Here is a 15,713-nt window from a genome sequence, read left to right on the forward strand (position 1 = left end):
TTTTCACGTGGTCTTAACTTCGTAATGGCAGCCCAGTGCCCAAGGATGAAAAATGTCCTTTGGTTCCATCAGAGGAAGATTTCTCATTTGCCAGAGAAAGAGAGACATGAAATATGTGTGCTGTGAAATAAATCCTGTAAGACTAAAATTTCAGCAATTAACCTCTCAGCAATCAAGATTAAGCCTCTCTGTAGCCAGTAACTGACAACTTACCAGTTTTAGAAATGTTGACCTGGTTCAGTGTCTCAGCAAATGGCTTCACTAAATGACCAGCAAACAGGGTGAAGAGACCCTTGAGCTTGTCTGCAATGCAGTCTGCTATTCGGTGGAATGTCAGCAGCCTGTCTTTCAGGGTAGACTCTGTTTTGGACCAATCAAAGAGCTGGAAGTGAAAGACAGATTAGCTCTTTTCTGTGTCTGTGCACTGGAAAATACAAACAAACTGATGCAGTTGAATTACATTTAGACTTCTTACCTTGAAGAAGAGGGGCCTGAAGGAAGCCTCAGAAAGTTTCATGACCATACTGATTAGACACTCAATAATGTAAGCCTCTATCTTACCAACTTCCTCTAAATCATCCTAGAAAAATCAGAAAACATAATTCTAAGTTTGAAATGTAAGAGTCTGAGCTTTCAAAGCACATTTTAATTTTGTCTATTTCAGACTAAGTACATAACTATAATGTTTTCTACCATTTGGAATAGAGTATTTGATACCCAGAATTTCAGAGCACACATACAGTGGAATCTCCTAAGCTTTTTTTAAACAAGTGATACAATTAACATGTAGAGAAGTGTAGCTGCTGCTCATCCTCCCAGTCAAGCTACCTCAGCGTGCTCTGTTCTGAAGTCCAGGACTTTCATGAAAAATGCTGTCAGTTCTGGCTGATGGGAGATCAGGTGCTCCTTCTCCATACCAACAATGTGCTCCTTCAAAATGTTCATCAGGGGACCCAGGCAGTTCTGCCAAAACAGAAGCAAAGCAATGCAAAGTCAACTGTGATATTGACAGTAACTGAGAAACAGAACAAGGGAATTAGATTTATGCACTTCATGCATTAAAATACTGTTGATAAAACAAGTAAGCCTTTTCCTGTATTTTTAGGGGCTTAAATTAGTCAGGTTCCTGAAAAGCATTTTGTCTACCCTCTTGCCATACTGGAGAGAATCCTGACTATGTTCCTAGCACATAAATGAAGTCTTTTATGAATGGGATGATCTCCCAAGCATTCATCATCTAACATGCAGAGGACATTAAACTGCTGGATCTCTCCCAGATCTACCTTTCCTAAACCACCACAGCAGTACAAAAATCCCAGAGATTATAATAGAAAGACTGGTAGGTCTGGCTGGGATGGAGTTAATTTTCTTCACAGCCGCTCACATGGTGCTGTGTTTTAGATCTGTGCCCAAAACAATTCTGATTACATAGTGGTGTTTTAGCTATTGCTGAAGAGTGTTTGTAAGACTTTCTTTGTTTCTCACTCTGGTGCCACAGTGAGCAGGCTGGTGGTGGGCAAGACACTGGAAGGGGACACAGCTGAACCAAATTTGGCACTGCTTGTTTCTTTTTTTCTTCTTCTTTATCCCAGTGCAAAAGGATGAAAAAACTGCTTACCTTGCGGGTATGCACCACTTCACTGTAACACTTGGTGACTGCAGGCAGGAGTATTCGGGGAGCCAGCCTTGTTGCTAGGATAGTTTTCAGTGATGCTACACGTATGCTTATCTGGGAGGTGGGACCGAACTCAGCCACAATCCTTTCCAAGCGGACAACCTATGAGGAATTCCAACAAAAGTTAGGCCAACTTGGCAACTAAAGAAATTATTTTACAGTAGCTGTCTGCTGCAAATGTCAGAAAGGAATTTTGCTGCTTGCGCCACTTGGAGCACCTTACGTAAAGCTGTCTGTGTATAAAGCCTCCCTGTCTTCAGAAGAAAAACACTGAAAAAATACCCATGTTGGCAGCAGAGGGTCAGAATGACTCTAACAAGTGTTAGATACACATTTGAAGAGACTGTGGATATTACAGAATGATCTTTTTGGATTCATCTCCCTTTCCAAAGAGGCAAAATACAACCTATCTGAAGGAGGAGTAGGAGATGCTCTTAGGTTCTGTATCCAAGTTACCTGCACAATAAAGTGAGTAGAAGAATAGCTTTCACATAGTTGGCACACACTTCAGTTTCAGAGGAAAAAAGTAATCTCTACAGCTGCTTCTGGGATCAGGGCACATCCTATGCCCCCTGTACATATCTGTAGGAGTCACAAAGCTCACCTGCAACAAGCACTCCAAAAGGTAAGGACTAAGGAAGTGTGGTAGTGTCTCTGCAACCTTTAGCAGAGCAGTGACAGCACTCAACAGGTAAATCTCATTGGAGACCAGCTCCTTCTTACTTTTTAAAGTCTTCAATAGTGCTGGCATCAGCCTGTGAATAGCCAAACATAAACAGAGAAAGCTGAAATAACTGACCATGTGAAGGAATGTTTTCAATCAAATAAATCCATCTGTTAAGCCTGCAGGGACAATTTTCACATTAACTTTTACATGCATATTTGAGAAAACTCAGAATTCTGGGCTTGCTGCCATATTCCATTCTGAAGCTAATGAAGGATATTAGATTTAGAATCACAGAATGGTTTGGGTCAGAAGAAATGTTTTAAGTTCATCTAGTCCAACACCTTTCACTCCATCAGGTTATTCAAAGCCCTGTCTTTAAAGATTTAATGACAATAAGAGACTTACATTTGTAAAGGGATAAAATAGTCTTACAAGGAACAAGTTAGATGCTTTGATTCTTCTCAAACAGGGAGAATAAAATAATGTAACATGCTGGGTTTTCAACTGTACTTGTTCTCATGTTTTTAAATGCAGTCTGTTCTACAGAAATGATACAGACTATGGTCTGACTTTTCTAAAGCCATAAAGGTTGCCTCTTGAGTCACAGCAGCAGTTCTCCATAAAGAATTCTATTACGGATTATAAAAGTCTTGCCATTTTCCCCACTAGTTTCTTGGTTCTTTGATGACAAAGTGCCTTCAAGCACTTCAAATACTTTTAATCTTGTCTACACAGAGCACACATGGGGGCAGACTGCCACCTAGCCTTCACCAGCATTCCTTCTGTAATGCATTTTAGTGTAACTAATTCCTGCTGCAGTTGGCTCTGTTAAAAAGAACCCAACAGTACCTTGGAAGTTGAGGTATAGCTTGGGCTTTCAGTGTACAGGTGACCTCAGCTATACAGAGCAAAGCACTTCCCATCACATTTTTTTCCTCCTTCTCTGAAGAAATGAGATCAATGGCAGTTTTCAGAACAGGCACAAATGGTGCTGGATTTTCTGTGCCAAAACCTTTGCAGAGTAGCTTGAGGCTGAACAAAGCAGTCTGTCTGTTGATGGCTTGCTCCTCCTCTTCCTCCTTTCTTCTACACTTGACAATGGCAATGAGCTCAGGAACCAGCTCTAAGAGCTGCAGGATCTGAGAGGACAGGAGAACACACACATCAGACATGCAGTCAGAAACTCAGGACCTGCAAGGTAGCTGGTGGCAGGTAGCCTGTGTGTCACTGCTCAAGAGCCCCCTGCCAGGCTTGGCACTGCTATTTGGCATCTTTACAAGGGTCCAGCACTTGTACATCAATCTCTCTATGGGTACTTTTGCTACAGGAACTGGGTTTAAGCCTTTTGCCTCACCTGGCTCTTCTGCCACTTGGTGCGCTGCTGCACCTTGTTGTTCAGAAGGTCCATGGCCTTGCGTCTCACAGACGGCAGCTGATTCATCATCAGGCCTCCAATTACAGGGATGAAGGTTTCTGTTGGCAATAAGGCATTGACCTACAAGAAAACAAACAAAACAATACTGTAAATGCCTTTTGTTCTGTGACATGGCAGCCTCCTAATGTGCCTCTTCAACTTCCCTCATGGGGTTCAGGATCAAAGAAGAGAGCACAAGCAAGCAATGCTGTATCTCAGGCAAGCAAATCAACAAAGCAGGTTCCAGTTAGTCTATGTTCACTGGCTGCTAACCAGTCATTATCCACTAGCTCTGAGATTTCCTCAGCAAATCCTTTTGTCTACTCTGGTGAGCTACCCCTCCTTCCCCAAAATAATTCTGCTAATGCCCTCTGCATGTACATCAAGAAAATTGGAATATACTTCAGAGGTAAAAAAAACCCTCCAAACTGTCAAAAGATGTAATGTTCTGATGTATGCAATGAGATAGGCACTCAAATTGTACAAATATAGTTATAATCCGAAAGGTAGTAAGATGAAAAATGTAAGGATTTAATTTCCATCTAGAAATACACAACAGCATTAGAAAAACGACTGCTTAGATCCAGCAGAATACTAAACTAAAGGAAACAAGTATTCCTGATTTTTGTTCTGCTTGTACTGTCTAAGTTACTGTTAGCAGTAGTTATTAAAGTTGTTAGCTGAGTTTAAATATTGATGCACCAGGCTGCAGACCATCCAATGAAGTACAGTACTAATGCAAGAAATCCTACAAAGTTTATAATCACATTAACAAGCAAAAGCAGAATTGTCCCAGTGCTAACACGAGGGCTAATGAAACATACTTTATCCAGCATATCATAGCACTTGCTAAGAAGAACCCTCCAAAATTTGGCAGTTGGCTTGTCCACATTTCCTTCCACTGAAGATGCCACAGTGTTTATATAGTGAAGAACTTCTTCTAACAGTCTAGAGAGAGAGGAAGTACCTTTTAGTAAGTAACGAGGAGTCTAAAAAAGTCCATTTTTATTACTAGAAAGCATAAAATTTCATGAGACAACAAAAATACAAGGAAATTAAACATAATTTAAAAATGACCATTCATGGAACGGGGCATTTAAAATAATTCATACACCCTTTTTTTTCTTGGAACAAACATAAAAGGCCTCTGAAAACAAACCCTCAATTTTGTGTCACTGGCTTTTACAGAACAATGGTTACAACTGTGATCTTTGATTACTGGACTTGCACCAATACAGAGGCACCTGCGAACAATGATTAATTTTTTTTTTTTCTACTAGTGATGTGATATATTTTGCTAAAAGTCTGGAATTCTTTTAGTGATTCAAACATGAATAGTATGGCAGTTACGGCCAAACATGTAAATAACCTCTATCAAAAATACAGAAAATGTGGATATTGGGTAGAGCAATCTTTCAGTAACAAAAAGCTCCACATTCTATTAAAAGAAAAAACCAAACCAAAACCAAACCCAAGTAACTTGCACCAAAAAAAAAAATTTCTTGTTGAGGACATTAAAAAAGTATCATTAAAGATATTCTAATGGCACTACACTTAAAGATATTTCTGCTTGCAGTAAAAGCTAGAAATATGGGTAGGGCAGATTTAAAAAGCATACCTCTGTTCCAACTCCTGCAGCTCTTCTGTTTCTTCACATTCAACTATCTGGTTTAAAAAGCAAGAATGAAAATGTGAAACTTTCCTCCCCTCATTGAACTAAAATACCAGAATATACAAATTTGTTTGTTTTGAATCAAATGTCCACTGACATAGTAGTTTATGAATCCCCACACTTGTACTTAAGCCACCATTCTAGAAGAAAATCTGAGAACCTAGGGCAATGCAGTCACATTAGCAAATACATTTCAGGCTGGTGGATGATTCAGCTGAAAAACTGGATCTAATACCAGCTAGTGTCAGAGCCTATGAAATGTGTAACATTTTGTCTTTTCAGTTAACAGCATGAATCCCACACTGAACTTGGAGTTACACAGGTTGTGAGTGAAATCCCAGGCTCCATAAAGTGGGAAAACACTGGGAACAGAATTTCATTTGGTTTCCTATTCATCAGTCACATAAATGAGTCTGTCTGGAAAAGCCTTATTAAAAAATAAATAACATCACTGAGAGGTTTCAAAACTGTGTAAATAAAGGTGCTAGCAAGATACACTGGACAGTGCATTCTTTCACCTCTTTCAATATAAAGTCATAGAAATAGTAAATTTCACCTCACCTCTTACAGTATGGCACAATCACTTACTGTGATCAATTTAGAAGCAATCTGCCATTATTACCTTTTTCACAAAATTCTGAGCGGACAAAAGTTGTGACATGAAGGACACTGACAAGAATTTAAAATGCCGGAGTTGTTTGTCAGAGTGAGACTCCACATTGAAGAGCTGCCCATCCTGATTTTTTGGCTTTGTCTTACATGTTCTTGACTTTTTTGTCTCAGGATCATCTGTTGAAGATATTGAGAAAACAAACTTGCGTCCAAGAGAAAAAGATATTTCATTTCTGATCACAGAAACAAAGTAAAATTACAGCTTCTCAAAGCCCCATCCAGCCTGGCCTGGAACACTGCCAGGGATGGGGTGTTCATCACTGTGACCTCTCTGGGACACTTGTTCCACTGATTCACCACTCTCACAGTAAGAAGTTTCTTCCTTATATCTAGTCTAAATCTACTCTCTTTTTGTTTAAAACCATTACCCCTTGTCTCTTGTAATAGGCAGGTTTACATGCATTTGCTGGCTGTGTTCTGTGGTTACCTTCCTTGTTCTCTGGCAGCTCTGTCAGGTACTTGATTATTTTCATCACGCTCTGGAACTGTGAACGTACATCAAATTCGCAGCAGATGGAAATCCAAAATTCAGTGTCTGCTTCCAGAACAGCATCCTGTTAATGGTTCAGAAATAAAAAAGAAATAAAGGATTAAGAAAGAATATTTATAATAATAATAATAAAAATATTCAAAAACTCCTCAGAGAGCTTGTGAAGATGCCATGCTGAGCTGGATGCTGCCAGGATTAACAGCAATGCTAAAGCAGCAAGCTCTTGGAGAGAAGATAGCTCCAGAGGGTGCAGAGAGAGATTAAACTGCTGCAGCAAAAACTATCTTCTCACCACTGTTCTTTTAATCATTCTGTTGGGTTTCCCCATAAACTATGCTTTCACCTAATCTCAGGGCCTGCCTACACAAAAATGTAACAGGGTTTTCATCTTGGTCTGTACAGAAAGACCAGTGTCACGTTTCATGAACACAACTGAAGGAAAAAACCCAACATCATTAATATTGAGGCACTACATAATTAGATTATCAGCTCCACAGATCAAGGATTGTTCTACAGTATGATATGATTTATTGTTCAAGCTCCAGGACAAAAACACTACTGAAGGTGCAGTATAAATCGTAGCCAAGTTCTGCTACAGCACAAACCCAGAGCTCACCACCTTTTCCAGCACAACCTGGGGTTTATTGAGAACTTTTTTAAAGTCAAGACGATGAACAAAAGAGGGAGATCAGTCTCTCAAGGAAAAAGTTGACCCCCTGAGTCTGCTAACCTTGTCTGTGGTTGGTGTAGCAGTCACAGTTTTGGTCACATACTGCTCAAAGAGCAGCACCAGGAGAACCCAGAGGAATTTGTCTCCTCCCACCGTGGAGATCAGCTGGGACAGGATGGGCAGGCGGCGGTGCTCCGGCACATGGGGCAGAGCATCCACAAACACACGAATGATCTTGATCACCACCTCCTCCACGCTTCCCGAGGACTCTGACAAGTCACTGTCTTCAGCCTGTGCACAAATACAGGTACAGCAGTTCAAACAGCCTGCTGCAGATGGGTACAAAGTCTCTCTTGCAATTTCAGAAAATAAGAGAAAGCACTACGTGCCAGAGAACAGCATTCCAACTGCATAATCTCAAGGAAACTATAAGCGTTCCAAAATAAAGTTTTCAACCACACAGCTCTTTTTCAGTGTTAAAGGAAGATGCTTCAAATAAAATTTTTTAAAAAGGGTAAAAAAGAGAAAAATTAAAAAGAGAAATACTGCTACTTGGCATCAGCTGAAACAAACAGAATGTTTTCAAGAGAAAGCACAGCCACATCAGAAAACTTTGCCTGAGTTAGGGTCTTGGATTCAAGAGCCAAGGAAAAATAATACACATAGGCTACATGGTCTCAAGTAAGAAACATCAGGCTCTTGCCACATGTAATAATCATGTGTGCCATAAATAATATGTCACAGAAACTTGTGTGGGCTGCTATGAAAAAACAAAGAAATCATGTTCTCTCTCTTTTTATGTAACAGAGAACTGCAAGGGGATGAAAAATGTGTACACATATAACGAAAAATAGTCTGGGAAATCCTCAGCCCATTATTGAAGACCTTTTTTCCCCAATTTATTTTTATATGAAATTTATGCAGCATTTTTCATGTTTAAATCTATTAATGATCAAGAATTAAGATTTCTTAGGTGCAAGTGAAATCTGAATGAAGAAATCATTGCTTTGAGAAACAAGGATGTATTTTTGTTTTGGTTTATAGCCATTTATCTAAGAGGTCCAGACAAAACCAAGAAAAGCCCCACAAACACCAGCTGAAACAATAAAAGCATTTGTCAAGTATGACACCTTTCCACTTCTTTCAGACCATGTCTATGATTGCTATGATCATGACATATTATAGGACTAATAACCAGATCTTTACTTCCAGTGGTTCCTCTACTGAACTTGCCTACTATTTTTATGATGAAAAACTTGAACTTAAAGTATGTTTCAGGTTGTCTCCACATATAGTTGTGATAATTTTGGCTAAACCATTTATAAAGTGCAGGAACTCAAAAGACTGAAAAGCAGCAGCAGTCTGATGAATTCAGTTGGTCAGAGACAGAAGAGTCTGAATTACATTATATTACATATAAGTGAATTTCTACCTAAAAAAAATCGAAGAGTAGGTGACAACTTATTCTACCACTAATATTCTAAATAATTTACTTTATTAATGATCTTTCCATTAAGTAGACAAATTTACCTGTATAAGAGCTGGAATAACCATCTGCACTGTCTTGTTAATTACTTGGAAAGTGTAGGTATCATCCAGACGCAAGACATTTGCTCCCATGAATGTAAAAATGGGCATAATGTTATGAAGAACTTTATCCTGAAAAAGGACAGATGAAATTAGTTTCTGCTGCTGTGCATATTATACCTTAAGGCATTTCTCATTCCCACAAATGACACTAGATTCTTACAAAAAAACCCAAAAGAGAATCATGAATATCTTTCAAAATCTCCCTAAACAAGTTTTTAATGTATATTGTCCCTTAATGCTACTTACTCTGTGATTGGTAGAGTTCTAAATATTATTTAGAAACCAAGACACACATCTAAGCAAGTAACTGAAGAGTGGAAATTGAGAGCTTAGCATGATGAAACACCTTTTAACTTTCCACTCCGTGCCAGGTGAATACAACAAGTGAAAACAGCTATGAGGAGATCTGCAGAAGCACAAATGTGGTTGTGGCACAGATTCCAGTGGTTTTCCCACCCACCCTTTTTGTATCTGTAAAACATCTGCAATGCCTATGATCATACAGTGTAAACCAACCATGCTTATTTCAATTTTTGGCTTTTTGGGGGCCTAGACTGTAATCACACTAACCAGTTTTAACAAGGCTGGATTAGAAGTGCTACCTATCTCAAAAGTTAATTACCTAGATTTTGTCATAACTTAGAGCAATAAATTACGGGCACATTTTTTCATTCAGTTTTAGTGAATGGAAGAAATGTTTTAGATTTTATAAGCAAGATGAGATGGATACAAAATGTTTCCTCATATTCTGACCTTGAAAATCTTGTAAGCCCCAGTATTAATGTAAAATAAATGCTTGGATCTGTAGCAGGTCATGGCAGTAAGATGCAGACAAAAACCCCATGCAATAAAACCACAAAATCCTCCAAAAATCCTCCAATTTCTAAAAAACTTTACCGCTTTGACTTTTGGAAAAAATGTTATCTTTCCAAAGGGGTGGAGAAAATACTGAGGTGAATATATAAGTTTACCAGTTTAATACCAATATATGAGTTTGATACACCGGGACACATTTTGCTGTTTTGTAGTTTCAAAGTGAAAGAATCTTAGAACAGTGTATAGTAAAATTTCAATCCATACAAGAAAAGGCCTGTTTCTTGGTCAATTAAAATCAGAACAACCCAGTTTTATCACCAACTACAACTACATTTTCCAGTGATATACAAGATAGGACATGCATTCTTACAAGTTTCTATCAGGCCAGCTGTTTTGTCTCTTTATTTAAAAAGGCAGGAGAAAGAAGAAACAAGGCATGAGAACTGTGACCACAGTGGGAAGGTGAGGCAGAGCTGTTGTCAGGAAGCTCCTTCCATTTCTGATGTGCTCCTCTGCGAGCCATAAATGCCTGGTGACCAAAGCATCAGGACAGAGGGTTGTTTTCAACTAAAATGAAATAAGAAGCCCTAAAAGAGCAGGGAACCTGTATATTTTGCCTCTTGCTCCTTTCAGGAAGTTTTTCCCCATAGAACAGATCAGTGTGTTCTTCAGTCCACCCAATATTTGGAAACCAAAGAGAAGAGCCAACGCATAAATTCCAAGTGTCACTTACAGGAAACATTCCAGCAACAGCACCAAGGAGCAGCAGAGCATGGTGGTGTGTCTGGGGCATTTTAGAAATCCTGATGCACTGAACTATCAGTTCCACGTTGAATTTGTCTTTGTCCAGGATATCTGCAGGTAAAAATATTCACTGATTAACACTTTAATGGTCAGCCATGTAGGAATAAACAGTACACTCCAGCACTGGTTTCAATCTGCAAACCCTACCTAAAGGATCTATAAAAAATTATTAGGAAGGCAAACTTCTATACCCTTGTAGAGGAATATCCCTCTCCTCAACAACACAGTGGAGAAAAAAGAAGTTAGAGAACATTGTTTGAATGCTGTGTCCTGGTGAGAGAATTACTGAAAAATGAGTCTGGTGATTTTTACCTGCTGGGACCTTGCCACCATCTGATGACAATTTCTGACAGATGTTTAACAGGCAGCTGAGGATCAGCTGCTTTGTATATTCCATATTTTCTTCCTCTGATGCCATGGGTTCCAAACACCTAAACATCCAGGAAAAAAAACAGAAACAGAAAAGTAAAGGAGCAAATGGTGTATTAAAGAAACAAATAAGAAATTGCAATTTTAATTCCACATAAATTCTAAACTGAGAAGTCTAAAACTTTGCCAAAAAATCTGGGTTTTTTTGTTTTCAAATGCATCAACTGGTCAAATAAAAGACAGTCAAAAACATAAGTATAACCTGAACTATAATTGCCAGTCTATGTACAACCAAATCTTAAGGAAAGAAAGAAAAACATCTAATCTATATGTAAACTTTCCTAACTGCCTGGAGTTAGGGCTGGCAGGACAAACAATAGTTTCCTTAGGTTGCACTGGACTAAGACTGTTTCACAATGTGTTGGGAGGAATTTCAAAGCTTAGAGAATTATAACAGCTCTGCTGAAGACACAAGTCCTGCCAATTATCCCAGTTTTAGGACAGGTAACATTCTTCTTGGCAATCCCAAGCCATCTGCCCAACAAACAAAGTTTTCACATGAGAAGCTATGCATCAGGTAAAAATCTTGAAACACCCATCGTACTATTAAAAAGGGAAAAAAATCATAACAAGCTACAAGACATAGCAACAAAGCAAAGACACAGCAGCCTGTATTTGCATGCTTTAGAGTATCTGCTGCAGAAGAGAAGGCTCCAGGGCCCTGTTGTGGGGGCACCATTCCTTACCTGCTCAGCAGGTTAAAAAGTGCAGGCACCAACACCTGCGGACGCCGAAGCTTCTTCTTATGCTGCAGTAATTCCAGAATAAGCATCACCCTCTGCCAGCTGAAGTGGCTTGTTTCTGGAGCCAATTCTGCATCTTGAGGCTTTCTGAAAAGACAAGACAAACAATCAGGGATTTGCAAAGGAAATGCTACAGTGCTTCAGGATACACACACACGTAAGTAAAAAAAGACAATATTTCTTTCACATAGTAAGGTATGTCCTTTACTGCTGCTCCTGTGAGAGGAGGCAATGTGTGGGCTTTTGATTGAAGCAGCAACACATTTGAAACAAATGACAAAAAACATTCAGACCAAACTTGAAAACACAAGTGTCTCTTGGAAACACTTCTGGAAGTGAGGGAAAAGAAAAAAAATCTATTACCAGGTAATCTGCAAATTTGCACCTCCGGAACTACTAGTGGTTAACACAATGACTACGCAGGCAGCTGTGAGCCTGTGTGTTTGTAAACTGTGACAGGTACAATTTACCAATTGATCAATCTAATAGGTGATGATTATTCAAAATGGTCAAGTGAAGGAAAATTGGAACAGCTTTTCTAGGTCAAACCAGGAAAATCAACTCAATGTCCTGTTTCAATATGGCTGAAAGAATGTTTAAGGAGAGTAAGTACAGTGAACCAAACAGTTCCTTTCTTATGTAAATGGAGAGGAGAAACAAGACAAAATCTAAAAATCAGTGATTATATTACCACCTTAATGGAAAAAAGTACCATTTTACAGTCAACTAACAAGAACATTTTGATGAGCATCTGTAAATTTCAGTCAAGTTGATGTAATCTGGCCATGCATCTATATTTGAAACCAACTTTACTATTAACAAAAATGAATCTTGTTCGACTATGTCAAGGTTCTATAAAAGCAAATGTCAACATTAAATATACTGGATTTAAAAAAAATATTTGGACTGTACTTCCATCAGTTCTCAAACAGCTACATGAGTTGATTTTCTCATGCCAAGAATAGCCTGGAGTTATTTTACTGTGCAGAGGAAAAGAAGAAATAGTTGCTTTCACTTTCAGTACAAACTATGCAACATATTAAGACAAGTGGAGTTTTCAAACTGCACAGATAATACGTATGGGTTTCTAGTTATTTTACCTCTGTTGCAGCATTTTCTGCCTTCTAGTTTGTTGAACAGTGGCCAGACCTTTGGTTTTCTCAGGAGGCTCCAGTTCTCTGACAATCTGCTCAGCACACACAGTAATCTGAAACAAAACAATAATAATGCAAGCACCAATGAACAATTTGTCACTTCACGAATCTGTGCCCTTTTTTTAAAAACACATCCCTTTCATGCATGAATATTTAATCCATATATTCAACTCATATCCTGAAAATGAAAATCAGTGCAGTAGGAAGAAGCAACTTCTGCTGAATTCATTCACTTAGTGGAGTAAATGACTGATAGGTGGCTTTTAAAGAAATACCTTCTAAAATAGTCATTTAACAAACTTTTCATGCCATTGACACTATTCTGCTATTTGACAAATAGCTTCCAATTCCTTTCCTGCTATAAATGTTATAAACAATGAGTATTACTAAATGTAGATGACACAAAACCTCATTGCCACAGGTTTGAACATGTTTCTGTGTTCTGGAGGTTGCCACTTACCCCTTTAAACACACTGCTGATTGTCTGGGCACAAAGTGGGTTCTTACAGTTTAAGAGTAAATCAAACAGTACTTTTAGCAGCTTCTGTTGCACCATCCCATCCGACACAGCTGCAAAGAATGGCTTAGTAATCTACAAAAGGGAGGAGAAAAAAGGATGCAGAGAGGCTTACTTTGGAGAGCAATGAAATCATGAGGTGTGGAATTAATGTATGTTAGACTCTGTATGACACACCCCATCATCCACATGTGTTAGTATTGCAAAAATTTGCATACTAACAATGTATTTGTATATATCCAGGAATCCTTAGATGTAAATTACATACATGTGAAATATACAACAGACAAACTAATTCCTGTAATTTTTCACACAACTTGCCTGGTGTGGGGAACAAACTTGCTGTTGCCAGGCTTTGGCAAGTATATGCCAACACCTGGTTAACATAAGCCCGAATTTGTAGCCTCCTTCAAGTGAAGCTATTTCTCACCTATTGTATTTTGTTGACAATTTTTCCTCAGATGAAAAACATTAAGTAGAGCTCTTGCCTGACTGACAAAAACCTAAAACCTGTGGAACAGTAGTATCCATAATGATACAGGTAGTCATCTGCATGCAAATAGCTGCTTTAAGCATTAAAATAAAGAAAAGATCTTTCATAAAGCCATACCTGCCCAAGTGCTGTGATCTGAAATGGTGGAACTTCTTCATATATTTTCTTGGCAGCATGCAGACTTTTGATAAATAAATCCAGACTCTGCTGATTCTTGCACAGGAGGGCTGCTGAATATTCATTGAACTTTCCAAGGATTAGATGCAGAAGAATAACCTCATCTTTCAACATTGCCTCAGGTTTCTTAAAGACCTTCTCTAGCAAACGGTCTAGTGCAGGCAAGAGGTGAGAGAGAACCATCTGCAAACAGAGGGAATTTGTAACAGAAGTTTTTCTCCATTCTCAATTTAACAACCTTCTAGCAGCACAGCTGCATTTTTCTACAGCATTCCCTCTCTAGCAGCACACTGCATAAGGTATTTTAAGCAACAGCTTTTCAAGAGGAAAAACATAAGATGTAACGTGTGATTACCCCAAGTACCTGCTCATCTGCTCCTTAGCTAGTCTCCTTTGCAGAGCAGTATTTAATACTTTTAAAGCACAAAAAACAGGTAATTTTCCCACTGATTTATGGCTGCTGTTTTACACAAAACCCAAATGTGAGGCAAAACCACTCACACCCTCTATGCAGTTCACAATCCTTTCAAAAGACATACAACTGAACAGAGCATAACAGTTCTAATTTAAGTCATTTTTTGAACTTTGAAGTAATACATTTTCCAGCTCTTAGAGAATTCTGAATATGCTAGATAAGAGTATGTTAATATATATAAATAAAACTCCCAGTACTACTTAATACCTTGCAATTCTGTATAGAAAACTTTATGTTCACTGATACCTAACCAAGGTAATAAATTTCTTCCATAAGAACCTCTTCTGAAACAGTCCTTTTTAGTAATATCAAGGATATGAATAGATATTTTTAATATCAATTAAAAATTTAATACAAAATTCTGTGGCCATTACATTCCTGGAAGGAGCATGCATGTTTTGTTTCATTAAATCATACTTTGCAGCTTTACTGCATATTATTAGACGTGTCAACTTAATGATTAACAACTTAAAACATGAAGTTATTGAACAGCATTATTATTAAATGAAAATTGATTTCAGCATTTCATTCAAGTGCAGAACCCATAAAAAACTCAAAAGGCAGCACTTACTTCACCATGAACATCACGAAGAATTTTCATTAAGTTTCTTGCAATATATGATGGGAAAATAGGGCTCTGTACACAATCAAGTATGTTTTCAAAAGCTTCCAACAGTTTTTTCTTCTGGGATTTCTGTTTTACTGGTGTCTCAAGCTCCTCAAATAGAGTTTCCATAATCTAGTTCATAAAGAAAGTGAAAATTAAGTTATTTCCCTGCAATAAAAATGCCTTAAAACGATGTTTATTTGATGCTTTCATAACAATGCAATCTAGATATAAGCAGAGTTCTTCATCTGGAAATAAACCACAGCGAATGCCTCTTAGATTCTCAGCTCTCTGCATGTAATAAATCACTTAAATGTTTTATAGTTCCCAAAAAAATTGTAAGTCAGTCTTTCATAGAATACAAAGACAACTTTCCTGGTTAACTTCATTTCTTTTCTAAAAGTTAGGAGTTCACAGCAGCAGACAAAACTTGTATTTCATGTACAAAACTTGTACACCTTAGTAAGAAAAGTACCTGTGTTATGTATGTAGGGTCAGATACAATTTCTTCTGTCCTTTGCTCCAAATGCTGAAGGACAGGATGAAATAGAGATTCTTTTATTCCTCTCAAGGAATGGAGGCAGTTGAGAGCAGCCCTTCGAACTTCACTCACTGGACTACCCAAGTTAATTAGCAAAGATATCACCA

At 38.2% G+C, this 15,713-nt stretch overlaps 1 protein-coding gene across 1 annotated transcript in view; it reads right to left on the reverse strand.

The window, feature by feature from the left end:
* HEATR1 (HEAT repeat containing 1) overlaps window positions 1-15,713 on the reverse strand; it is a 34,305-nt gene that overhangs the window by 2,569 nt on the left and 16,023 nt on the right. The window contains exons 21-41 of the mRNA XM_085055519.1: window positions 15,541-15,713; window positions 15,030-15,197; window positions 13,924-14,166; window positions 13,257-13,388; window positions 12,743-12,849; window positions 11,586-11,729; window positions 10,783-10,901; window positions 10,400-10,521; window positions 8,791-8,919; window positions 7,321-7,551; window positions 6,528-6,654; window positions 6,051-6,217; window positions 5,375-5,421; window positions 4,581-4,704; window positions 3,697-3,837; window positions 3,192-3,481; window positions 2,280-2,430; window positions 1,619-1,777; window positions 829-963; window positions 476-580; window positions 214-382 (exon numbers count right to left, since the gene is read on the reverse strand). Coding sequence (XP_084911645.1) covers window positions 214-382; window positions 476-580; window positions 829-963; window positions 1,619-1,777; window positions 2,280-2,430; window positions 3,192-3,481; window positions 3,697-3,837; window positions 4,581-4,704; window positions 5,375-5,421; window positions 6,051-6,217; window positions 6,528-6,654; window positions 7,321-7,551; window positions 8,791-8,919; window positions 10,400-10,521; window positions 10,783-10,901; window positions 11,586-11,729; window positions 12,743-12,849; window positions 13,257-13,388; window positions 13,924-14,166; window positions 15,030-15,197; window positions 15,541-15,713 — 3,183 coding nt within the window. The remainder of the gene's footprint in view (window positions 1-213; window positions 383-475; window positions 581-828; window positions 964-1,618; window positions 1,778-2,279; window positions 2,431-3,191; window positions 3,482-3,696; window positions 3,838-4,580; window positions 4,705-5,374; window positions 5,422-6,050; window positions 6,218-6,527; window positions 6,655-7,320; window positions 7,552-8,790; window positions 8,920-10,399; window positions 10,522-10,782; window positions 10,902-11,585; window positions 11,730-12,742; window positions 12,850-13,256; window positions 13,389-13,923; window positions 14,167-15,029; window positions 15,198-15,540) is intronic.

The sequence above is a fragment of the Lichenostomus cassidix genome, chromosome 3, assembly GCF_008360975.1.
Source record: "Lichenostomus cassidix isolate B80296 chromosome 3, HeHo_3.0, whole genome shotgun sequence".
NCBI classification, from domain to species: domain Eukaryota; kingdom Metazoa; phylum Chordata; class Aves; order Passeriformes; family Meliphagidae; genus Lichenostomus; species Lichenostomus cassidix.